The following is a 26,744-nucleotide window of genomic DNA, read 5'->3' as shown; positions in this document are numbered from 1 at the left end:
GGTAGTAGGAGCAGTGACAATCAGAATGGTCTCACTTGAGGTGGAGCAGGGGGGCTAGCTCAACACGGGGTCCTGTGAGGCGGAGGCCAGGCATAGCTCCCCCTTCCTCCTTTATACGGATCCTGACACCAGCCATCCCTCTACAGCGCTCTATCTTTCTTTGGAGTCTAACAAGCCATGAGCATGACTGTGCAGAACTCCAGTTAAACGTGCTTTTAAGGAAGTAACTGTACAACTCGGGGTCAACAGACTACAACTTGAGATGAGAAACAAGCATGCAGGCAAAAGACCCTCTCTAGTGAAGGACAGCTCGGCGCCCCTTGGCCGTGTGGGCCGCCTCTCCCTTGCCTGAGGACAGACCTCCTCTTCATCCCCACAGGACAAACTCCTTTGACCCTGCCATCTGTCCCCACAGATTCTGCTGCAGGGCCTCTGTGGGCCTCTCATTGTCTTCAGTGTTCCAGCCCTGGGCTGAGTTACAACCCTTCCTGCCTCCATCTGTCTGAAACACCTCTGTGGAGCAGCGGCAAATATACCCAGCTCCTTCATTCATTCCAAGGCATGGTCCTCCCATCACGGTCACCAACTGACCAGTACCTTTCATCAGGTCAGATTCCTCTTTTGCATACCAGGTTAGAGTCACCTCATTTGGATCACCAGAGTCCTGCCATTTGCACAGCATATTGACCAGTCACTGTGAAGTGCCCATTAATCACAGGGCAGCCCAGGGCCAGGTGAAAAATATCAAACCACGTGGCTCATAGCGTACCCAGTAAATGCCAATCAACAAACGCCATGGGATCCCTCTGGGGTAGAAAACTGGGCAAAGGTAACTCCTCAGGGTTCAGAGTGGAAATCTCTCCAGTTGTATTTCCAAAGAAACAAGGCGAAAGGCCACATCAAGGAACTCATTTTACCACGGGCTACCCTGATCTAAGCTTGGCCTCTGATGGCTTCAAGGGCAGGCAACCAGGGTGGTGACCCAGAGCCCCAACTTATCAGGGGCTTTGTGCATAGGGGCGAATGCTCTGTGGGTGTTGTCTTGAAATTCTTAATCATTTTATCTTGGAAGTCAGCTTTGTAAGCCAAGGCTGACAGCGCAGTGGGGCGTGAGCTGGAATGTAGAGCTTTGACTCACGCTCTAGCCCACTGCCTGGAATGTGCTCTCCACGGCCTGCGCCTCCCCGTCCCTGACCCCATCCTGCTGCCCTCCATGGGAGAGCGACTGGGTTACATTGGAATGGGCAGGGGTGGGACAATAAAATCACTTGCTATGGCTCTTCTATCCATAGTCTTTATAACTGGACGGGGGCATACGAAGGAGGTGTAGAGGGTTCTAAGGGATTGGGGGTCTTACCCTTCTGCTGGGGTTAAGAAGCAGGAATCCCATGACCATCAAGCCAGAAGAGCCACCAGCAGAGCCCATACCAGATCCCTACCTGAAGTGGCAGAGGCACCGAGACACGAGACCGATCACAGGAGCCATGCGAAGACCACTAGACACAGCGGTGGGCTTCCCAGCCCACAGAATGAGGTAGAAGCCAACAGGCCATGTGGCTGCAAGGTGAGGACCAGAGAGAAATGTGGCCGCAAACATAGCTAAGAAGGTTATGTGGCTGTGCACATAAGGATTGTCTCCTAATAGTGTTTTCTGATCCTGACTGGTAGTGGACTGTTAGCTTCCCGATAAACCCTCACAGCCATGACTGTCATCTATGAGCAGTGTGTGGCCATTGCAATGGATTATCAGATCCAGAAAAGGAGGCGTGAGCTGGGGAAGGGGCAGTTGGCGGGCTGGAGGCATATCTGGCCTCTGTCTCCTAGGAACCATCCTTGCGGATTCTCCTCCTCTGTGTAGCCAGAAGTCAGGTGTGGTCCCCACATAGTTTCCATCCGTGCTCTCCAACCCTTCTCGGGCCCTGGGCCTAGGTGCAGCAGAGGGTTAGAGCCAGGTACACATCTTGCAGTATCTCGGGGCAGAGCAAGCTGGTGGCCATCCTCCCCTCAGGCTGGCAGGGACATGGTGCATCTGGTGGACAGCTCAGTGACAGTCTTTCTGTCCTCAACCCAGATAAGAGACACAGGACCTATTGGAAACGGGGACATTTGTATGGCACACTGCAGTCAACAGCCAACGTAGCCCAGGGCGGGAGCAGCCTTCAGTTCTTCCCAGCAAAGCAATTCCACCCTAGATGTACACAGGCCCGGTCCCTGCCTTGGGCTTGGGCTTTTGATGTCTGCCTCGTGGTAAATCATTTTGCAACACTCTGGGAAAGGGTTTTGTTTTTCATAAGTTTGATTAGAAGCAAGCACGGGCAAACAGTGACCATGGCACACGTGTAAATCCAAGTAATTCGATACTTTATTCTGCCCCTCAAAGTGACCAAAATGGGGCGAGGAGCCCCCTGCCACGCTGCCTTGCCAAATTGCCCGGCCAAGTCACCCACCCAGCAGACGACCCAGAAACAAACATCTCCTAGCCCTGTTGCCCGCCATGGCTGGCTCTTCCAGTGTTGGTTCAGCAGCTCCGGCTGGAGGCCCGGCTCAACCGTGCGAACGTTTCCCAGGCAGCTGCAGATTTGAAACAGTTTTGTCTGCAGGATGCTCAATATGACCCCCTGCTGACTGGAGCGTCTTCAAGTACAAATCCCTTTAGACCCCAGAAAGTCTGTTCATTTTTGCAGCAAGATGAATCTTTCAGAGGTTTCCTAAGCCGCTTCTCATGAACCGGTGACTATTCAAGGAGAGCTACATTTGAAGCGTGTACAAAAGCTTGTCTTCACAGTCACTTGTGCCGTGCTATACAGACTTCTACTTCTGTCAGACCTTAACACCTCCCTCTCTGAATTTTCATGAATTTCTGTTTCACAAGGGTTGTTTTATAGACACTGGCATCTGCATATAATAAAACACTAGTACCAAAAAAAATGGGGAGAGGGTGGGAAGAAAGCCTATTCAATGTCCATGAGAGTCTCTCTTATGAGCCCTCTCATATACTCTTGGCAGAAGGATAATTGGGTAGTTGGAGAAATACTTAGAAAGGGAAATTTGGCAAAAGGTAGCAAAAGACTTTAAAATGTATGTATCTTTTGAACTTTCAAAGATATTTTTCCACAGTCTTATTTTCAGTGGTTGTTCATTAAAAAGCCAGATGTCAAATTAACTCTTAATTTTCCTTTTTTGAAGCTTATCGACCATGTGTTTGGGGGGTGGGGGTGGCGGGGGCAGGGGTGGCAGGGGCAGCGGCGGCAGGAGTGACTATGTGAGGTCTCAAGTCTGTCTTCCCTTCTAAGAAACCAGTATCTGTTTTGGTGACTGTTGTTTCCGCTCTTCTTGGCAGTTCTGAGAACACAGTACCGCTCCACGAGCCAAGTCCCTGACAGGCTCCTGCATCCTTTCTGTCTGGGAGGGTAGGATGGCTCACTGATGTGGGCACTCTAGCCGCCTTCCCTGTGGGCTGTTGCCAGGCGTCTGTCTGCTTCCGTAATGCCCTCTGGCACTGTCCTCCTGTTTATTGTTGTTGTTGGGTGTCCTTGAGTCCATTCTGATCCACAGCGACTTGCACTACAGAATGAAACACTTCCAGGTCCGGCGGCGTCCTGAGACTTGGGTTTGAGTCCGTTGTCGCAGCCATGGTGTTACTCCATCGCACTGAGGGCCTTCCTCTGTTTCTCTGCTCCTCTACCCAACACGATGTCCTTCTCCAGGGACTCGTCTCTCCTGAGAACATGTCAAAAGTAGGTAAGACGAAATCTCTCCATCCTTGCCTCTAAGGAGCCCTCTGGCCCTACTTCTTCGCAGACTGATTGGTTTTTCCTTTTAGTGGTCCATGGTGCTTTCAATATTCTTCTCCAGAACCACAATTCAAATGCATCAACTTTTCTTCTGTCTTCTGTCTTCATTGTCCAACTTTCACATGCCTACGAGGCTATTGCAAATACCAGGGCTTGGGCGAGGTGCACCTTAGTCCTCAAAGTAACCTCCTTGCTGTTCAGTACCCTAACTTGTCTTGTGCAGCAATTTTACCTATGCAAATCTTCTTTTGAGTCCCTGGACCATTTTAAAACCAGATACTCTACAGCCTCAAGGTTTTGTTCCTCTTGTTGATTTCTTCCACTCCATCAAGTTGATTCTGACTCATAGTGACCCTATATTAATATGTATTTATTTAAATTTCTATCATCTCGTGGGATTTGGCATGAGAGAGGTACTTGGGCACTTAAACATGTGAGATGGCATTACACAAAGATCTCTCTTTAACCATTAGGCCAGTCAGTCTATCTCAAGGAATTTCTTCCAAGAAAGCACTAAAAAATAAGCAATAGTAGGCATACCGTAGAACAATCAACCATTCAAGATCAAAAGGGCAGCATTTACCAGACACAATTCAAGTGGACTAGGGAAGGAGGAGAAATGGAAACAGGAAACAGAGGGAGGAAGTGGGGGAATTGATGCCAAAGGAACAAAAGGTGACATTTCTTCAAACTTAGTGAATATTTCCAATTTGGCATAATGTTTGGAAAAAACAAGCATAGGACTAAGAAAAAGTATGAGAACTATTTAATGGTGCAAAAAAAATCACTGATGTAGGAAGTAAAATTTCAGGTTATAAAATTATTTTTTAAATCTCATTTTGGTACAAAGTGCACCCGCTTTTAGAGAAACGGGTAGCTCTGTGTGGTGGCCTTTCTGGCGACTTTCAGTTTTTCCGCCACAATCTTGGGAACGGTTTGCAGCAGCAAGTCCAGCCCTCTGGTGCCAACCTCTTCTTACCTCCCCAGGTGCGCTAGAAGATGGACTCGCCTCCAGTGCTCTCCCCCGACCTCCAGGCCCTAGTGGAAAGGCGAACCCCGAGAAGAAGATGAGCTGTGGGACCCAGTGCCTCAACCCTCAGAGTGTCAGCTCAGGCCCTCTGACCCAGCAACAGAATGGCCTGCGGACCACCGAGGTAGGATCCCAGCCACGGAGCCAACTTGAGCCTGGAGAAATGGTGTAAAACTTGGTCAGGGCAAAGCCAGGCTGAGGCTGTATCCTTGGAAGGAGCAGCAATGGGCCACCTGGGCGACTGACATTCTCCAGCCCACCTGTGTCAGAGTGGTTGCAAACCAAATAGCTAGACCGTGCTCTTGCCTGAAGGGCTATTTTATTGTTGTTGCATCAGAAAAATGGGTTCTTGCTGTCTCCATCCCAAAGGAGGTGCGTGGTGCTTAAAGAGAGCTTTGTGGAAGGGCCATCTTTCCTGTCGTCCAGCTCTTGCCACCTGGACAGTGAGGACGGGGCTAAGTACGGACTCATCTCAGGCCCAGCAGGAGGCCTGTCTTGGGGGTTGGTAGGACAGGATGTAGACGGGGAAGGACAGAGGGCAACCGTGTAGTTGGATACGAGCCCTGGCATTTTTCTCTAGGGCCTCCAACCAGACAGGCAGTGGGAAGGAGGGCCCCCAGGTGGTCCCTTCACAGATCATGTCCACACTGCTCCTGTCAGAGAAGAGGCAGGACGAGGGCATCCCCAGGCCTGGCCTGCAGCCTTTCCCTTCTCCTGGAACTGTCCTTGAGAGGTGTCCCTGAGTGGTGTCAAGGTGGAGGTGCTCAGTTACTATCCGGAAGGTTGGAGGTTGGAGGCCGCCTGGAATCATGTAGGAGGAGAGGCCGGGTGCTCTACTTCTAAAACACCAGCCAGACTTGAAAGCTTTATGGGGCACAGCTCTATCCAGACACACGAGTTTCCAGATGTGGGAGAGAACTTGAAGGCAACTGGGTGATTGTTCAGGAGTCTTCCTGCTGCCCTTGGCTCCTTCCTGGTGAGAATCCCATGGGTGGGGGGAGTCCTGGGGGTCAGGGAGGGCCCAGTCCGGAAGGAAGGCTCCTCATGATCTAGGCTCAGGCGGGTCTGCAGTTTCTCCCTCCTCTCACTCAGCTCCTCCCTACCCCTTCTTCCTCTTGCCCGTACCCCACTGCCCTTCAAACTCCACGGCTCACCCCTGATCTTTGGAGACAGGGCACCAGGCCCGTCTTTGAAGCCCATCTCCATCCGGAAGCTAAGCTGGAGATGAGCTTCACTGGCCGGAAAGAGCCTGGGCCTCCCGCATGACAGGGGAAGAGTCTGTCACCAGACTGTCACTGCCCCCTTGACCTGGGCATCCGCTGGCCTCCTCGAGGCCCACCCCCATGACCATCTCCCGAGGCCTTCTCCAGGAACTGCCATTGAGAGATGCCCAACTATCAATGGGCACCAAAGAACTGGAGGAAGAAGACCTGATGGTGCCCTCCCCTTGGGTTGACAGCCCAGCCAACCCTCTGGGGCCAGTTCTTCTTTGTCACGGGAGCCATTTGAGGCCACCTGTGACGGCATCCGCGGGCTCAGGCGCAGGCACAATGGTGAAGACGGTGGCGGACCGCGCACTGTTTCGCTCTGTTGTGCAGTGGGTCGCTCTGGGCCAGAGCCAACTCAATAGCCCCTCACAAGACAGGGCCGTGACATGCATACATGCAGGGGCGGGGAATGTCTTTGTGGAGCTGTCCTTTGAGCAGGGAGTGAGCCCTCTGGGTGTCTGGGAAAGAGCTCTCCCAAAGGAGGAAGGAGATGGAAAGGAAAGGTGTGAGGTCCCATAAAGAGGCCTGTGTGGTCACAACGGAGCGGCCGGCAAAAGAGAAGCTGGACAGACGGTGATGGGCCAAGCGGGGCGTGCGGACCAAATAGAAACACACAGGTCATTCGGAGGAGTTTGGCTTAAAAAGCAGGAAATCCCATAGCATGTCACTATTTTAAGAGTACAATTGGGTGAGTATTGATTTTTACGAGCGGGCTTCAAAACGTTCATGGAAAAATCCCATGAACTTTTGTTGTTGTCGTTTTAGTTTTTATTCCCATTAGCGTTTCATTCCATTTGTCCATGAACTGCTGGGCTGTGGAACAGTCAGCATTGCTACACAACTTAGATAGCTGTGGGCCCGCTCAATATCACCCACAGGGAATGGCAGCTGCTCTATTTCAGAGATGTCACCCCTCTGAATGAGGGAGCTAACATCGGGAGTGACAGCTCAGCACTGTGCTCTGGGCCTTTCCCCACGGCGGCGCAGCCCACCAAGCTCAGTGTGTGCCGGGGCCCACCTCCCTCTGCCCTGGCCTTGTGCCTGCTGTGAATGGGTGTTAACTGGCAAAAAACAAACACATGTGGCAACACGGAGCATTCACAAATCGGAACGGCCTGTCTCGGTGGCTTCTTCTAGCTTCTTCTCCATGGCACCTTGATTTCCTCTCCTGATTGGAGACTTTATCGACTCCACGGTGTACATTGTCCATCTCTGGCTGGCTTGCCTTCACTCGCGGTTCCATAAACAGCCCACACGGAGCTCTGTCATTGCTCGTCCTCTGCTCGCAAGTCGTCCAGGAACTCCGTGCTGCCTCCAAACGTTTACGCCCCCCGAAGATGCCACCTCGTTGGGCTGAGAACTCTTTTGTTTTTCCTCCTCAGAACCACCTCCTCAAGGGTCCAGCCAAGGGTCCATGCGGCGACAGCTGTGAATAGACAGAGCTCTGAGGATGTGGCCAGACTCTCAATGAACGCTTCGTGTTTTCAAAAACAGCACATGTCCAAATTGCTCTATTATTGTTGGCAGCATGATTAGACTGTGCTAAAGGAATTAGCGATGTCTGGGCTAAGTCTCAGCTGGGGAGTGGGCCCGGCCCCACCCCAGTGTCGGATGACTGTCAAAGCTTAGTTCAATTTCAGAATGATAAGCGAGACCTCAGAGATGATGATGGGTGGAGAGGGAGGCCTGATCAAGAGAGAGGATCAGCCCAGCCCAGAATTCCTCTCAGACAACAGTCATGCGAGATGGTGACCCAAACCAACCGACCCGATGGCCGGCCGGCCGATTCTGACGCAAAGCAATCCCAGAGGACGGAGTGGACCTCCTTTTGGTATCCGACGCCGTGACTCTTTCTGGGAACAGACAGTCATCTTTCTCCTCTGCAGGCTTGAGGCGAGAGTTCAGAAAATAAACAGAGATCTTAGAGAAACAAATTCAAGAGGGAGAGAACAAAGGACACCATTGAGGAAAACCAGCGAAACCTGTTGGATGGACGCATTGGTGTGCTCACTAGCTCACGTCTGGGAAACGGGAAGGAATTTAGCAGCATGGGAGTGTGTGTGTGTGTGTGTGTATGTGTGTCTGCTAATTTATTTGTGTGTGTGTGTGTGTGTCTGCTAATTTATTTGGATAGAGATTTGCTAGAATCACTGTTTATGTAGAAGTCTGCAGATTAGAAGGCTCCCTTGCCCAGGAGCCTACTTCAGAGTTAAGCATCTCGTAGGAGCCCCGCTGGGTGGTGCAAATGGTTAACAAGGGCTCGGCCACTAGCCTAAAGGTTGTAGGTTTGAAGCCAACCAGAGGCACCTTGGAAGAAAAAATGTCTGGCAAAAAAGAATTGGCCACTGAGAAGCCTCTGGAGCCCAGTTTGGCTCTGACACACAGGGTTGTCAGGACTGGGCACTGACTTGGCAACCAGAAACAGCAGGCGGTCCCCGAACTACTGACACTGACTAATCAGCTGCCGATGCACTGAGGCTAGCCCACTGGGTCTAGGGTGAGGCAGCTTTCCCACAGCTCCCACCTCTAGGGCCCTCATCCGAGGAGGACTGACCCATGCGCGCCCAATTACTTTTCTGAAGCAGGTTGGGCTCTTTTCCCTCTGCTGGTCTTCTCTCTATCTGAGGTGGAAGTTTAAACGCAACAGCTCCACTAGACAAAAAGCGCTGGGCTGGGCCAGCATGCAGTCTTCGCCTGCTTCCGGCTTTGCTCTAGGCTTGGGGGAGGACTCATTAGGGAGTTTTGCTGAAGCCTCATCTGATCCTTGCCTGGCTCGGGTGAGCCTTCCTGTCTTCCTTCTTTCCTTCCTCCTTCCCTTTCTTTCAGAACATTTAGCTTCATCTATAATGAATGGTCTTCATCCGATTTTTTACTATTAGGTGACAGTAAAACACAGATGGCTCGTGTTTAACTATTACCCTCAACGTTAGTGGTTCAAACCCATCCACTGTCACGGTGGGAAAAAGACCTGGCAGTCAGCTTTGGTAGAAACTGCCAAATTCAAGAATACTGTGGCACAGGGCTAGCTACCCTGTAGCACATAGGGTTGCTGTGATTCAGGTTTGACTTCACAGCAGTGGATCTGGTTTGGTTATTACATGACAGGCACTAAATTACATATTGAGGAAACCCCACCTTCTCGAAGTGTCTAACGAGATGAAAGCAAGTGACCAAAGAGCTATAACTCAAACTGTGCTTCCTTCCAGCCCAGGAAGGAAGCCAACCGTGTAGGGAGAGAGTGTCACTAGGGATGAACTTGAGTGAGATAAAGTCAGACCAAGGAAAGGACAAAGATTGCCTGGTCCCACTTGTAGGAAAGGTATGGAATGCCTATTCAACGATGTGGAGACCACAGTCTATGAGTGGTTAGCCGAGGGGGGGGAGGTGGGGCGGGGAGTTCTTGCTGAAGGGGCCCGAGTGTCTGTGTTGAGAGAGAACCATCTTCAGGAAATGGCGGACGGGGAAGGCAGCACGTGCAACGTGCCAAGTGTAGTCGACGTCACTGAAGTGCCCACTAAAAATGGCTGCCATGGCAAATTTTAAAAATTATTTCACCACTGTGAGAAAAATACAGGGAGAGCGAATATGCAGGAATAGCAAGACCCAGTGGCGCTATCAGGGAAGCGCTGGACTGCAGACCCCAAAGTCAGCAGTTCAAAACCACCAGCTTCTTTTTTTTAAAACAGTTTTATTGGCACTTTGTTGACATATGACGCAATCCAATAGTTCAACTATATCAAGAAGAGTGGTACAATCTCTACTACAATCAATTTTAGAACATGTTCTTTTTCTCCATACTCACTGTTATGTAATTTTTTTTCAATTTTGGCATCAATATGCACAACAAAACATTCACCAATTCAACAACTTCCATCTGTAGCATTTGGCGCCGTGGATGGCACCCTTCGTGTGGCACAGCCATTATTGTTCCCCCTCAATGGCTGCACCACCCGTCTCCAGAGGGGGAAGGGGAAGGGCACGGAGAGCCTCTAGAATCAATCTGCGTCGCTGTGAACGGGAATCGGCTCCAGGGCAGTGGGCTGGTTTTGGTCTTTAAGTCACTAGACAGTCCCGGTGACAGGGTGGTGAGGTGCCCCACTGCTGGTCGAAAGAGCAGGGGTTCAACTCCATCAGCGGCTCTGAGGGAAACCATGTGGCATTCACGGGTCCATAACGATGTGCAGACTTGGTAGCCCTGTGGAGTGCGCAGTGCCACGCTGCCCTGCAGTTTCTGTGCCTTAGCATCTACTCAATGGCCACGGCGATGCTTGAGTATGCTCAGAAGAAGCCTACCGTTTCCACAAGGCGTGATCAGCCATGATGTCCACTGAGGAAAGGGCCAGTGGGCGGGGCATGAGAGCTAATGTTACTTTTCACTGTTCCCTCCTGTATGCTGTGAGTGTCCACTCATCCGGATTATGGGTTAGCTTTATAATGCAAAACAACACAAGGTAGCCAGGAAAATTAGTGACCGAGGAAATCATCGTCATGGTAACCCTGACTTTTCTTGATTGCCTGGACATAAATAGGAAGCTGCTCCCACAGTTCTGTAGTAGGGATCTGTGAAATCAAAGTCACGCCCAGAACAACTCTATGTTCATTTGGGGAAGTGAGCGAGCCTGAGTGGATTCAGTTTCACCCTTGAGTGGAGACCTCTGTGGAATGGAGGGGCTGCCCCACTTCCACAGGTGGCCGTCTGGGTTCCTGACTTCTGAACTCAACGGCATCTGGGCTTGACCCTCCTGCAGAGTGATTAGAGCCCACCTGGTTGTCCTTGAGACGCCATGGCCAAAGAATTGCTTGTAATTCAAGAGGAAGAAGATTAAAAGCTATGATTCACAGGCTACTAAATCTATGGAAGCTAAAATGAGGCAAAGGAAGAATTAAAAAAGCTGTAAAAATAGGTGAGAAACAAGAGGTGGCCCATTAGGAAGAGTCAATGGTGACAAAATTCACAAAACAAGAATGTTAGAAGGACTGAATTAGCAGATAGCCACAAGAGACAAGGTGCCAAATATTCTGCTCTCACCCTTGAATTGGGAACCATAAAGAAAATTAAGCTAGCAATTTTATTAGAGATGCTTTTTTTCCTGCCATTAAAAAATAAAGTGTGTTGGGGTAGAGTGGGGCGGCTGGGGGACATTTACTAAGTCAAAGATTTGGCTAACTGAAAACTAAAGTATCCATTGTTGTCCAAAGTATCATAGGCCTGAGGGACAATGGTGTAAATATTTCTTATATCCACAGTTCTTTCGGAAAAACAACTGACTTCTTGAAACTTCCAGAGAAAATATTTGGCACTGGAGTTGTGGAACAAGGGGTTTCTTTTATGTGGTCTTTTGAGTTCTGGATTTTCCAAAGCTAGCCCAAACCACTGCCATGAGCTTCTGACTCACAGTGCCCCTATAGGATGGAGGAGAACGGCTCTGTGTGGTTTCTGAGACTACAAATCTTTAGTGAAGCAGGCAGCCTCATCTTTCTCCCATCAAGCAGCTGGTAGGTTTGAACCACTGCCATTGTGGTTAGCAGCCTAATGACTAACCCACTGTGTTACCAGAGCTCACACACACTGCTAAATAATTGGTTTGCAATCCACATAAGAGGCTTGCAAGGATTGGTCAGCTTGCTACCTGCCCAGGTAGTCTTGCAAGGATTTATTGCTGGTAGGCAAGGGGTGCAGAAGAGCCTGTCACTGTTACAGCCAGAGATCAGGTTCATCTGAGAAATCCCAAGTTCAGTTCTGCAAGCACTGACATAAGGAAGTAGGTTTGCTACCACTGAACTGCTTCCAAGACTCAGTCAAAATCAAGCAAGTTATATACCTTAAACTATGTGTCGGGAAACAGGCTTTACAGGAGGTAATTAACAGGTTTGACAATGATCAGCAGTGGGACTAAGGCAGCAGGGCTCACAGGAAAAATGTGTACATTGTCCCAACAGATGATCAGACTATCAGTCGTTATCTTCATTATTCTAGGGGCTATCAGACCAGTACCTCCTAAGATTTCCTCAGACCAATTACCACTAAGGTTTCAGTACCCTACCTCCCTAAGTTCTCAGGTTCCATTGCTTAACTAAGTGGTCCTACTTTCTCTTTCCTGAATTGGAAAATCCTTGCTGAATAGAATTAAATAGATTTTTGTTTTTTTACACAAAGGAGGGGCTGTTACATCCTGCATCTCCTTTAGGCATAAAGTGGATTTCTCTCCTACAGTGCTAAGTGGGTTACTTGTGGCAGTGAAGGGGACCATCTCAGTTTTATTCCTGTTGCCTATTGTTGGCTTTTAATAAATAACCTATAAATAACCATTTAAGTTTCAATTGCCAGCGTTACGGATGTGTGATGCAATCAGATTGGAGAGTGGTTTCATGATTGCCTGAACAGTGGCCCTGTCAGGTGAGCATTGGACTGCTAACTACAAAGTCCAGCCTCTCTGGCCCCAAAAGGGGAGGCTGCCTGTAAAGATTTACAGCCTCAGAAACTCTGAATAGCGTCTCTGTGAGTCAGAATCCACACAATGGCCCGTGGGTTTGGTTTTGGTTTTATATATATGTGCAGACACGTATACACGTACAGGGGCACAGTGTGGGCATCTTTGGGGTTCTGTCTCAGACAAGCAAGTGTCTCTTTCCTGAGGTGAGAGTGATCATGCTTCGAAGAAAAGACACCCCAGTTCCCATTGTTTGGCTTGCCTACGCTAACAAGTCAGGTTGCCCTCCAATCAGTTCTGACTCACACCGCCCCATGTGTGTGGGAAAAGAACTGCTCTCCACAGGGTTCTAATGGCTAGCTCTTGTCCCCCTTAGATTCCTAGCCCTGGCTTCCAGAGGAGTCTTTGGATGGCCTCAAACCTTCAATCTTTTGGTTGGCAGACAAGTGCATGAACCAGTTGTTCCACCCAAGGACGCAGCCCAAGTTCATAAAGTGCCATTATTTGAAAAGGGACTTCTTTATTGCCTGGAACCGTATCTATCCGTCCTTTGAGGACAGAACTCCAGTTTTCCCCTTCCACCCAAATGCACAGTTGCGGAGCTGTTCTTCGGTTGCTGTTCGTAGTTGCAGTTGCCATTGTTTCAGTAGAAGGAGGTTTTCAGTTAGACGTTGGGATGTCTGGCTGAGATGGCCATTTTGCCTATAAAAATGATAGCAGTTGTAATAGGGGGTGGGGGTGGAGCCTGGCCCTAGTTTTCCAGGGGCCTAGGGGTGTTCCCGGGACTTGGAATGGGCCATCTTAGCCAAACCAAGAAAAGTCAGTCAGGTGCCTGTTCTTGCTGCCTGACATACTTAACTCTCTAAAAACCAAACCAAAACAAAACAAAAAAGCCAACGACCTAGAAGTGGCCATTTCATACCCGTTTTCAAGCAAGGCGATTGAGACTCAGGCTAAAGCAAATTGTCTTTGTACAGCTAATTGGTGGCACGGCCTCGTGCGACATCCAGGCTGGTCTGGCCCCACGGCTGTCCTCCAAGCATACCGATTGTGTCCTCCAAATAGAGAGGACGACCCTCCTCTTCTGTGGCCGTGGGACAACAGATGCTCAGCCCTGGATGCATAAGCAGGCTTGGAAATTGAGACTCACCTAAATGCCTGCCTTTTTGCTTAGATTTTGCACCTAGAACAAGAGCGCAGCGCATTTTCTGTGTAGAATCTTTTAAGCCTTTGTAAAATTTTGCCAACAATTCTCAAGGAAAGCACACCTGTGCCCCAGACGTTCTGTGTCCGTACTGCGGCCTCTGTGACCCGCCACCAATATGTGGCCCTGCCGCCATCAGCCCGGCACATTTCAATGACGGCCCATTTGTCGAATTCAGGTTGCACCCCTCCAAGCTTTTAGATCAGAAATGGAGGGCAGAGGGAAGTGACCGCACTTTAGGAAACAGACTTGGTGCCTACTTTTGTCTCCCAGAGTTTGTTGCTTGTGAGTTTGATCAGCAGGTGTAGGGCAGGGTGGGGGAAAGGGAGAGGATGAAGTGGCAGCCATGAGCTGAAACGCTCAATAGACACCCAGAGATGTCCACTCTGAAGAGCACGGGACTTCATGAGCTCTGGGCTGTTGGGGAAAAGGCCCCCATGACAACCACTGCTAGCCATGGTTCAAACAGAGGAGCCAGGTGGCTTAAAACCTGGTTGAGCGTCCAACTGCTAACCAAATGGTGGGCAGTTCGAACCGATCCATTGGCTCTTTGGGAGAAAGGCCCGGCACGCTGCTTCCATAAAGATCCCAGCCTAGAGGACCCTCAAGTTGAAATCAGCAGTATCCAACACCACAACAGCTGGTTGTCAGAGCAAGGTTCATGTCTCGGACAAAGATGCTATGCTTATGCATTCATTTGCCAATTTCTTCAACGCTAAATTGAGGGCCTCCTGTGTTTCAGCATGGCGCTGGGCACTGGGTGCATGAAGAGGGGAACCCTGAAGTCCTAGCTCATGAATCAGCGGGTAAGGCCACCTCGACAGTCCAACTGATCCTGAAATACCTCCCAAATCAGCCATAAAATAGCATCTGGGGTCACGGAGCCCAGAAGTGGAGCCTGAGATGAGGGTTGGGGTCGAAGGAGTGAGCGCTCTGAGACGACACTTGGTTGGTGTGAGGTGGTGAGGGAAGCGGGATAGGGAAGGGGGTCAAGTTCAGCAATATGTCGTCTCAGCTGAAGAGCCATGGGCTAGCCTCAGCCTGACTCCACGGGGGAGCCTGAGAGAAGGATGGTGTCATGGGTTTGTATCCCAGGAGGCAGGCGTTGACCGAGGGTCACCTCCAGGGGTAGGATGCCACTGCTGTGGCATTTCCAGGGTGGGCGGTTTCAATCAGCAGGAAGATGCAGCTGTGCTGGATTAGCAGCGAGCACTCTCTATAGTCGGGAAGTAGAGGCAGCTGAAAGGAAGGGGCCCCGGCAGCAGCTCGTGCAAGAAGCCCACATCTCTGTGAGTGAACACCCACTGCCATCCAGTCAAGGCTGTGACCCATTGAGCTCTATAGGACAGAGCAGAACTGCTCCTTAGACTTTCTGAGACTGTCCAGAAAGTCTGGAGTGGATGGTGGGTTTGAACAACCCACCTTGCAGTTAACAGCACAGTGCTTACCCCATTGCCCTCCCGGGGCTCCTTTGGTGAATGCCTACAACCGAGCGGTTAAGTCTTCTCCAGTGGTGCCACTGACCACTCTTTCTTTCTTTCTTTCTCTCTCTCCCTCTCTTTCCTTCCTTCCTTCCTTCCTTCCTTCCTTCCTTCCTTCCTTCCTTCCTTTCTTAAAAACAGACCACCATTTCTTTGGCTATCTTATGTTCAAGGGACCAAGTTGTACAAAAACCTGTGCCAGTATCCACCCAATTCACACCCAGCAGGGTGGATGCTCCCACAGGACCTGAGGCTGGGTTTTCCGGGCAGCTGACTGCGATGTCATTGTACAGGATGATCGTTAGGAAGTGGCATATTCTATATGCCATGCTCCTCCCCAGCCCCATTATTTTAGAGACAGGTTTTGTACTAAGTAAGGGGTCTGAGTAGCACCAATGGTTAAGTGCTGGCTGACTAACTGAAAGGTTGGCATTTTGAACCTACCAAGAGGTGCCTTGGTGGTGTAGTAATTAGGCATTGGGCTGAGATCTGCATGGTTGGCAGTTTGAAACCACCAGCAGCATGGAGGGAGAAAGACTGGGCTTCCTACTCCTGAAAACGGTGACAGTCTCAGAAACCCCCAGGGTGTCATTCTGAGTCAGCGTTGACTTGAGGGCAGTGAGTTTGGCTTTTTTGAGAAGAGGTACCATGGAAGATACGTCTGGCAGTGTACTTTCAATGGATCACAGCCTTGGAAACTCTATAGAGTATTTCTACTCTTTACGTACTGGGTCGCCATGAGTCATTATCAACTCGATGACATTAACACAAGCAATAACAACATTGTCCTGGTGGCACTGTCAGGTTAAATGACTACCCTCAAGGTCACTGGTTCAAGCCCACCAGCTGCTCCTTAGGAGAAATATGAGCCTGTCTGTTCTTATAACATTTCACAGCTTCAGAAATGCTATACAGGGCCACTGGGTTGGAATGGACTTGATGACAGTGGGATTGGTTTGGGGATTTGGATCTGATACATACGTGTTATCTAACCCTTCTAATAGCCCTGTGAAGTAGGTACTATTAATATACCCCATTTTAAAGATGAAGAATGTAAGAGAGAGGTTCAAAAAATCATGCCATTGTGAAATGATAGAGCCAGTATTTGAACCAACATCTGTCTTGCTCCAAAGTTCAAACCCTTACCTGGTATACTAAAACTAACTATACTAAACACTTAACCAATCCATTCATTCCACTGTGTTTTACTGAGCATGCTCTGTGCCTAACTTGTGCAAGTTTGGTATCACAGCTTCAACAGGAACCCTGAAAGGCACATGGGTGCCTTGGGTGCTCTGCTTTCTGTTTCTGTGTGTGTGTGTGTGTGTGTGTGTGTGTGTGTGTGTGTGTGTGTGTGTGTGTGACACTATCTTGAGAGAAGAATGAATGTCGGGACCCTTGGATATCTTTGAGTATCTCAGTTCTGTTTTAACCTTTTTGACAGGCTCAGAGAGATGCCCAACGGATGTCTGGAAAAGAAGTCAACATCAGTGTTACAGACAGCACCCGACAAATGGACAGGAGTCGAAGGATCGCCAAGAACTGTGTCAACTAGCAGAGCGTTCCAGTAGAAAGAAGGGGGACTTTCTAGGGCCCTTCACAGTGCTGGATCCCGCCGAGGAACCGGGGAGAAGTGGAGGCGCCCTTGCTGAGCATGAAAGCAGCTGAGTGCCTTGAGAGAAGCCCGTCTCACCTGCCGCAGTCACCTGCACTGCCAGGACATCCCAGCCTGCTACTTGTCGCATACATGCATTGGCGCATTGCCTACCCGTGTTAATGAGCTGCAAGCGCTCAGTTCAGCTCACCTCTTTGCAACACCTCTGCGGTGGCCTGGGGTCAAAGTGGGCAGCGAGGGCCACTAGCCAATTTCTGAAACAGGAAGAAGTAGGAAGTGAGGCTTTCCTGGCTGCAAGAAAGCATTCACCAGCCAGCCCTAAGCATTCCTGGCCACAATCACGTGGACGGTTCCGGGCAAGCGTTTCCTTTGTTCTTCCTCTTCAAGTACCATCACCACCCCAGTTGTGTTTATTGAAGCAGTTGGCTTTCATCCAACTCTTAGCCTCGACAGATGAGAAATCAAGGAACGGGGAAACTCCCTGTAATTCATGTTCCCTTAGTCAGTGTGAGGAAGGCCCAGCTCCAGTTTCACCCAGACGCAGAGAGGGGTGGGGTGTCTTTGGGAAGTCTCCAAGCACCTCTGAGGTGGTCCGTCCCACCCTACACCTATTCCTCCCCTGCCTTCATGTGAGCCTCCAGACCTTAAGGTCATGGTCATCGTGGTCCATGCACCCCATGCAGGTGTCGTCTCTGCAGAGCTCAGCCTGGCGCCGCGTATTTCTGAGCTTGCCGCTTTCCCTGGCCCGCCTTCCTGAGTGCTTTCTCTCACTCAGGTCATTTCGCAGTTTTGACTCAAAGCCTGGAACTTGCTCACGCAGGGGTGGAGGCGTGGTGGGAGGAGGGCGAGATTGGCGGCCCCGCATGGTTTCTGGTGGTGCCTCAGCACACAGCCCTGGGACTATGTCATTTTGATTTCTAAACAGAAACCCCTTTAGAAAGACAATACCTGGTTGCCATGCTGTCACACGGACTTTAGCCTGGTATGCACTGGGCTTGAGAAATCAGCTAACTGATTGCAGTTTAAAAAAACCAACAAACAAGCATGTGTTGATAGGGGTCATTTTCTAGCAGTTCTTTAAACTTGTTTAGCAGGAAGTATTTTCCTCCAAGGTAACGTAGCATGCTTTTTAAAGGAAGGATGTTAACGTGTCTGGGATCGGGAAAAATAGGATTAAAATTGTGCCAAACAAGTCCAGTCAAAAACTCCACATTTAACTGAAATAGGCAGTCTGAAGGTGTGAGTTTACGTAGCATTGCCCAGAGAATTAATATAAGAAGGTCACAGTTCAGTTACTCATTCTTGCCACCTCTCAATTCTTTGTCATTTCTCAATCACAAGTGAATAATGCCATTCATTCATTCACTCACTCACTCTCTCATTAGTAGATGGTCTGTTCATTCAACATGGAAGCTCTGCGTCAGGCACTGCAGCTGTGGCAGGGGTAGGAATCTGACCGGTCATGACTACATCCTGAATCTTAACACTGGGCGGGCTTACACTGAACCTGGCCTCTAAGGGACAGCACGTGCTGTGTGTGAATGGCTCTGCGGCGAAACCTTTCATGGTCAGGGTCGACACCGCATCTGGATCTTCTCCGAATCACTATAAAAAGCCTCTACCGTAAACAAGACTCTTGTTTCCCCAAACCTCTCTCATTTTGTGGTTCTCTGAGAAAGGGCTTTTAGGGATCTTTATGTTCTGAAAATGAAAAAATAAAATGAATATTTAGAAAACCTGTGAATCTTACGTCCCCACTGGCATTCCTCAGCAGGAGCCTCCATCTGCCATGATCCTGCTAATTCAAGGGCTCGTTCTTCCAGGATGCGTGCGTGCGTGCGTGCGTGCGTGGCTTCCCTACACCACTCTGCCATCAGTCACAGGATGCACCTGATTTCCCCATCCAATCGTGTTTTTGCTTTAACTGCCATACGGTGTTTGGAATTTATCAACTTAAGAAAGTCTCTGTTTTACGTACAAACAGTTTCTCACTTCTGGGGAGAAGGGACTGAAAAGCACTAGGTTCTCCTGCTTCCCGGAACCATCTGGATGGCACCGAGACAGTGACAAGAAGCGACACCGCATTCCTGAAAATGCATCTGGCAACATTTTCTTGTGTGTGTATGCTATAGGAGCTGATCTTTACTATCCTGTTAGCTAACACTCTTCATTGCAACATTCGTGTCAATAAAGGCATTAATATCCAGCGCACAGAACTGTTGGAGAATCTTTAAGGGTACCTTAAACTTGGACATTCTTTCCCCCACCCCTTGCTCACTCCTCCCTCCCTCCTTTATTTTTTCTTCCTCCCCTCCCCTTCCCCTTCCATTCTCCTTATGACACGGCATTTATGAAGAGATCCATGTGAATTTTCCAAAAGTCATGTGGGGTAGAAAAAGAGAAACCTCTTAGCCCCAATTTACTGTCAAAAAGGCTATTTCTAGTTTCAACTAGTAAACACTGGGGTGCGGGACATGTGCCAGCAAATCCATTGCAGCGTGATGCCCCGTCTGGCAGGGAGAAGCTCGAAACCTTGGCAGAGCCTAGAGCATCTAGATACAAAAAGTGGGAAATAAGATGGGAAATGACCGTTCAGTCCTAAAGGCCATTTTGACGAGGCTCACCCAACCCATTTGGCGCAGTAAGCATAGTACGCAGGACCCACTATTATTTTAATATGTACTGATTTGTAGGCTTTTACATATTATTTACATTTTTAAATTTGAAAACCAGAAGGAAATACGTATATTTCCCTTTCTGCACCCCTCTTCCATAAAATCTATACAGAATTGACAAAAGTCTTCATTTGTCCCCATTAAGTTGAAAGAAAAAGGAAGACACAGGGTAAGGAACTAAATAAAACAAATGAGGCTTCAGAATTATGTTAGGAAAGACCTTTTCATGTGAAGTTAGCCTGTAAGAAATTCATTAAGTAAATCGTTTGGAAATCTCCTAATTTTTTGAGGAAAAATTCCCAGCTAAAAGCACATGAGTCTAGAAAACCTCTGGTTAGACTTTAAAGGAACCGTTATCTGCCCCAAAGCACACCCAGGTAACAGACTACAAAACTGAACCATAAGCAATGCAAAACATCAAACACCTTCTTCATTTATGGCCACAGAGAACAATGGACATGGGAGAATCCCCACCCCACCCCCGGCCCCCCAGAGTGGCCTTAAAGGCTAGTGAGAGGAAGGGAGTAGAATCACGGTCTAATCAAGACCACCCACTTAGCCCCAATGTAGAATATCTTTGCATTGGCTGCCCCATACTCTTTTTTTATTTGTTTTGAGGCGTTCCTTCTTGGTTTTTTTTTTTTTTCCCCGGTTGTTAGTGTTTTTTTTGTTGTCGGTCCTTACCCTTGTTGGCTTCCCGTTTAGGGGTTCGGTTTTTACCCACCGGTTGGTTTGGCGTTTCAACCCCCTTTTTTTCTTTTTTTGTGCTGTTGTAACAAATACCTAAAATAGATGGCTTTAACAGGTAAATACTTCATTTTATCACAGCGAGGAGGCTTCTGCCCACAAGGTTGGTGGTTAAACCCACCAGCTTCTCTATAGGAGAAAGATAAAGCTTTCTGCTCCTATAAAGATTTACAAACTTGGAAACCAACAGGAGCTGTTCTACCCTGCTCTATAGAGTCACTGTGAGTTGGAATCGACTCAAAGGCAGTGAGAGTTTTAGAAGGCCACAGGTCCAAATTCAGAACACTGTCTCCAGGGTAAGGCTCTCAGTTCTTGGGGAAGGTCCTCACATTCTGCTTCCTGGTTCCTTGGAGGTCTCCCTGGGTCTTGACTTATTTTACCTCCTTTGTATCTCAAAGAGATTAAATCAAGACACACCCTACACTAATCCTGCCTCATGAACATAACAAAACAAAACCTTCCCAAAGGTTTTGTAATCACAGACGCGGAGGTTAGGATTTGCAAAACCTAATTTGGGGGACCATATTCCATCCATAACACCAATCCAGCAGCTTTGAGGGAGAAAGACCTGACCATTTGCTTCCATAAAGATTCAAACTCAAGAGAGTTTGAATGCACTAATACTATAGAAACTATTTCACAATATGCAACTAAACAATATCCTACCAAACTCACTTTATGAAGCAAGTATGACTCTGATACCTAAGCCAGGCAAATAGAAGCGAATGTCCGTGATGAATATAGATGCCAAATTTTTCAACAAAATTCTAGCCAACAGAACTCAACAAAGCATCAAAAAGCAAACAAGTGAAAGACATGATCAAGTAGGATTCATACCAGGTATGCAAGGATGGTTTGATTTTAGAAAAACATTCAATGTGACCCAACATAAACAAAATAAAGGTTAAAAACATTATGATTATATAATCGATGCAGAAAGGCATTTAATAAAATTCAACAGCCACTCTTGATAATAGCACTCAACATATATATATATATCCATAGGGAAATAGATCTATGCCTATATATTTATATGTTAAGTATTAAGGTAGCAGATGGACATTAGATCTCACTACTCAAGTACTCTCTCACTGCAAGAACACTTTGTTCTAATAAGCCAGCATTCTGTGATGCTCACCTTCCCGACACAATCCCTGAAGACAAATGGGTGCATAAGCAAATGTGAAGAAAACTGATGGTGCCTCGCTATCAAAAGATATAGTGTCTGGAGTCTGTAAGGCTTGAAGATAAACAAGTGGCCATCTGGCTGAGAAGCAACAAAGCCCACATGGAAGAAGCACACTAGCCTGTGTGATCACAAGGTGTTGAAGGGATCAGATATCAGGCATCAAAGACCCAGAACAAAAAATCATATCAATATGAATGAGGGGGAGCATGAAGTAGAGACCCAAAGCCCATAAGAATTGAACATCCCCTTACAGAAGGGTCGCTGGGAAGAGACGAGCCAGTCAGGGTCCAGTATAGCACCGATGAAACGTCCAATTTGTCCCCCACTATCATGACCCCAATTCTACTTTACAACTCAGGCTAGACCAGAGCATGTACAAGGGTACAGATAAAAGCTCTGAAACACAGTGAATCCAGGACAGATAAACCCCTCAGGACCAATAATGAGAGTAGCGATTGATACCAGGAGGGGAAGGGGAAGGTGGGGAAAGAGAGGGGGAACTGATCACAATGATCTGCACATAAACCCCTTCCAGGGGGGAGGACAACAGAAAAGTGGGTGAAGGGAGGCATCAGTCAGGGTAAGACATGAAAAAAAAGATGATAAATTATCAAGGGTTCATGATGGAGGGAGGGTGGGGGAAAGGGGGAAATGAGTTGCTACCAAGGGCTCAAGCAGAAAGAAAATGGTTTGAAAATGTTCAGCATGTTTTCTTAACACCAGCAAAGGCAATAGCGGTCTTTTGAGTTGTGCCACAATATTAAAATGTATTTCGGGTAATCCTCCTACCTTTGGCGGGGAGACTCGCTAAAACATGTTGCCAACTTACCATTCGGAATCTACCATAGACTTTAGTCATTTAGTGCGGCTCCAAATAGAGAATGATTCTCTCACAGTTTAAGAGACTGGAAGTCTGAATTCCACAGGCAGCTCTGGGGGAGGCCTCTCTCTGTGTTCGCTCACGTTGAGGAGGAAGGCCCTCGTCTCCTTTCAGCAACTGTAGGCCGGCGTTCCTCGGAGATCTCCATGCCCTCCCCATCAGTCTTCGCTCGGTTCTGGGACCTTCACAGTGCAAAGACCCTGCGTCCTGGACACGCTGTACTCCTGGGAAGAGGAGCACCATGCTTCGTACCCAGTGACCACTTAACATGCACAGGAAAGGGATAAAGTGGAGTAGAATTGTTTCATATTTTTAAAAACAAGTAACAGGTGAACGAATTATGATTTGTTGGCATGGCGGCTCATAGTGGGGCTGCCCGTTGGAATCACCTGGGGACATGAAAAACCACTGATGTGTGGGGCTCACCCCCCAAGAAGATGGTTGATTGGTCTGAGGAGGAATAGGTTGGGCAGCGGATTTCTGGAAACTTCCCCTAGTGCTCTTATGCGCAGCCAGGGTTGAGAGCCACTGGTTCTATAGCTCACAGACAGAATTTGTGTCTTGGATCTCTTGGCAGGGGTTCTTAAATCAAATTTCCTTTATTTGAGTCCAGTTTCACCACTGACTCACGTGGTGACCGTGGGCCAGTATTTTAATCTCTCCAAGCTTCTGTCGGTCTTTTTATGAAACGGGGCTAATGGTGTCTCGTAGGGTGGTCAGTATTTAGTAAGAACATGCGTGGAAAGCCTGGAGCAGAGTCCTCGCACATGGAGACCAACACATGGTTATTTACCATGATGAACTGTGATCCAGCCCTGCTAGTTCCAGGGCACAGGCCAGAGCTGGCATATGAGAGTCAGCTCTTGTGGGTAAATACCGCAGGGACCCGGTCCTTAATCAAGCCCTTTGTTTCTTCTCACGCACCACGCCACGTCCCCTTTTCTATCGGAGCACTTCCTGTCCAATACAAACGTACCTCGGGCACCTTTGGGATGAAGGAACTAACATCTTCAGACGCCTCTTCAGGTTCACGTACTTGGCACTGAGTCGGGGAAAGGCAGGGGAGGCAACCGCCTGCTCGGCTGGTTTGGAAGTCAGAGGCCTTGTGCCGTTTCTTTGAACTTGGCAGAACGGCCTTTCAACGTGAGCTCTCTGGAGGGTCGCCCTTGGCTGCTGTGAAGTCCATTCTGACTCACGGCCACTCCGTGTGCACAGAGGAAAACCGTTCCATAGCTGTAGTCTCACCCAAAGTGGCAACTCCCAAGGGAGACGCGGTTTGGAGGGTGGCGCGGCCCCACGTGAGGAGCTGGAGGGCCATGGTCTCAGAGTTTTCACATTCTTCTTTTGCACTGATGAGTTACCCAGCTATGTAACGCCATTCTCTGTGCCGGCACTCAATCCCAGTTCACGGCTGTTTCTCTACACTCTAGCAATAGTCCCTGAGGGGACTTTCTAAGGGACAGAGTGCACAGGGCATGCATTTTTACAAAATTACAGAAAAGGGAGTCACAATGATCTGCATAGAACCCCCTCCCTGGGGGACGGACAACAGAAAAGTGGGTGAAGGGAGATGTCGGACAGTGTAAGATATGACAAAATAATAATTTATAAATTATCAAGGGTTCATGAGGGAGGGGGCAAATGAGAAGCTGCTAGTAAGGGCTCAAGTAGATGTTTTGAGAATGGTGCGGGTAATGAATGTACAAATGTGCTTGACACAATGGATGGATGTATAGATTGTGATAAGAGTTGTATGAGCCCCCAATAAAATGATTTAAAGAAAATAACAATTTATAATTTATCAAGGGGTCATGGGGCAGGGGGACAAGGGGAAAAAAGAGGAGCTGATATCAAGGGCTCAAATAGAAAGTAAATGTTTAGAAAATAATGATGGCAACATATGTACTAATATGCTTGATACAATTGATGTATGGGTTGTTATAAATTCTGTAAGAGCCCCCAATAAAACAATCTTAAAAAAAAAAAAGATTAGGGTGCAGTTTGCTCCTATAGCAACCAGGGTTAGAACTTGCTTCTTCCTTTTTGACCAATAGATGTGGCCCTTTCTGTGTGGTCTCCTGCCCCTCTGCAGAGCTCTACTTGAGGGTGTCTCGAGTCTTGGGATGAGCAGGGTCTACTCAGGTATTTCCATGGCTGGCTCAGAAGGACTCAAAGGTGTTACTTGGCTGTAGCTTTCATCTAAGATGATACAAACTACAGCCGTGTTGTTGTTGAATCTAGTGTCATCTTGGAAACCCCTGAATTCTCAGGTTACCATCACAGGGATCTCAAAGCGCTTTCACACAGTTGACTAGCCAACGTGTTTTGTTGTTTTTAAAAATGTTTTTGATACACTACATAATAATTGACACTCCTATTAAATTAAGTTTTTAAACATCTGAATTAAACATTTTTGGCTAACCAGAGTAACTCTCTTATGCTGTGTCTCAATTCTCCTTGTATCTCTTGATTACACTCTTTTTAGGGACTTGGGTTTGCTGGACTAATTTTGAGGAGCTCTGGTGGCCCAGTGGTTACACATTGGGCTGCAAAGTCAGCAGTTCAAAACCACCAGCTGCTCCAAGGGAGAAAAGCAGGGCTTTCTACTCCTGGAGAATTACAGTCTTGGAGCTCAGAGGAGCAGTTCTACCCTGCCCGATAGGGTCACCATGTGTCAGCATTTACTTGATGGCAGTGAGTTTGGTTTTGGCCTAATTTTGGAAGTTAAGATTTAGCCTGTATGTTAGGCAGGGTTCTCTAGAGAAACAAAACCAGAACGCTAATAATTACATATATATAATTTTATATATATATATAATTTATATAGATAGATATATAACATAAGAAATAAGCAGTTAATTAATCTTTAAAGCAGTACAAATGGCTCAGTGCAATTCACTCCTGTGAGACACTGGCAGTCCTTCAAGTCTTGAGGGCCACCGGGTAGTCCTCTGTAGAGCAATTCAGGCTATCCAGGCACAGGCAGCAAACAGCAAGGCAGGTCACCAACAGTCAGCCAGATGACAGGGTCCTGCAGTCCCCAGCTCAAAAAATGTATATTCCAGTAGCGTGGCAAAGCAGGTCTTGAAGGAACCTCATATTACAGCAACACAGTCCACGGGTTAGGTGTCCCACAGGTAGTGTAGCTTACAAGTGGAGTAACAAAACAGGCAAGGCTGCCGCACATTAGTCCGATGATCAAAGAGCAAGAGACAAGAAAGGCGAGGCTAGCTTAGCCATTTATCTCTCCGCCCTTCAATTAATCCCACATGTGTTCATTGGCCATGGTGACACAATCAATGTAAACTATGGCATCCTGCTAGCTTGCTATTTTCTGCCAACTTTAGACTTTTAAGGCACTGATAGACACTCACAAACACACATGCACAACACAGGACTGGGAGTGAAAAAAGTTACTGTTATAAAAATAAACAATTTAACAGGGTTTTGCACACTCGGCTAACTCAATCACTTGGAACATTTACAAAACAAGAGATAAAAGTCAATTGTATTAAAATGAAAGTGGTTTAAACTTTTTAAATGAATCTGTGGTTCACTGGAAGTTCCTATGTCACCTTACTTGGACAGATTCTAATTTCAAAGGTTCTAATTTCAGGTTTTAACTTGAAAGTGCTCTGATTCGAAAGGGGGACTGTAACTCAGTTGTCAACTGTTCTGTCGGCTCAGTTTAAACAAAGAAAGGTAGGAGAGGTGAAATTTGGTCAAATCAAAAGCACCTTGTCAGGAGCAAGTGGCCCTCTAAGAGTGAAGGGTCCCTGGGCAAAGTTAACCCAATTGTGGCCACAGCAAAACTCAGATCGACTCGCTGCCTTCCGGTCGATGCCGACTCATATCGACCCTACAGGACAGGGTAGAACTGTCTCTGTGAGTTTCTGAGACCGTAACTCTTTACAGGAGTAGAAAGCCCAGTCTTTCTCTCACAGGGCTGCTGCTAGCTTCAAACTGCTGATCTTGTGCATCATAGCCCAATTGTATAACCACTATGCCACCAGGGTTCCTCAGCCACATCACCAGCTTCACGAACTCATACAGGGATCCTCCTTTATCGTTAGCTATAAACAAACACAAGAACTCATTATTTGCACATGTTTGAAAATACTTGGTGATTTTAAAACAAAGAACCACATAAGTTTTAGTTAATGAGGGACATAAAATACTAAAAATTCTAAGGTTAAAGGCTTTTTCTAGGTTTTTTTTAAAAACTAGGTTTATTTTTGAAATAAGCCTAAAGGCTTTTGCTAGGTCTCTTTAAAAAAAACTAGATGTACTTGTGATTTATTTTATTCTCTAAATGAAATATACTTTCTAATATTGAAATTAAGTTACTGGTAAAGATTTCGATTTCAAGTTTGTTATAAACACAACAGTTATTAAAAGGAATACATTCCATTAATTCTTTTTTTTTTTAA

General features: G+C 47.7%; 1 protein-coding gene across 1 annotated transcript; it reads left to right on the top strand.

The window, feature by feature from the left end:
• The first annotated feature begins 1,702 nt into the window (after window positions 1–1,702).
• BAALC (BAALC binder of MAP3K1 and KLF4) lies at window positions 1,703–19,034 on the top strand. The gene is made up of 4 exons (XM_030884752.2): window positions 1,703–1,766; window positions 2,512–2,640; window positions 4,782–4,948; window positions 16,653–19,034. The coding sequence occupies exons 1-4, from the start codon at window positions 1,703–1,705 to the stop codon at window positions 16,761–16,763; spliced, it is 471 nt and encodes a 156-aa protein (XP_030740612.1). The 3' UTR covers window positions 16,764–19,034.
• The last annotated feature ends 7,710 nt before the right edge of the window (window positions 19,035–26,744 follow it).

Source organism: Echinops telfairi, unplaced genomic scaffold (genome assembly GCF_000313985.2).
Source record: "Echinops telfairi isolate 266 unplaced genomic scaffold, ASM31398v2 ScPeMD7_1;HRSCAF=3_0, whole genome shotgun sequence".
NCBI lineage: Eukaryota > Metazoa > Chordata > Mammalia > Afrosoricida > Tenrecidae > Echinops > Echinops telfairi.
The sequence above is the reverse complement of the archived record's forward strand: the minus strand, read 5'-3'. Positions and strand labels throughout refer to the sequence as shown.

Bases quoted from the DNA above. Each gene is read 5' to 3' on its own strand.
- BAALC (XM_030884752.2), top strand. From the start codon at position 1,703: ATGACTGTCATCTATGAGCAGTGTGTGGCCATTGCAATGGATTATCAG. The intron at 1,767-2,511 runs GTGAGCTGGGGA...TGGCTCTTCCAG, and splicing joins TCAGATCCAGAAAAGGAGGC to TGTTGGTTCAGCAGCTCCGG. The intron at 4,949-16,652 runs GTAGGATCCCAG...CCTTTTTGACAG, and splicing joins ATGGCCTGCGGACCACCGAG to GCTCAGAGAGATGCCCAACG.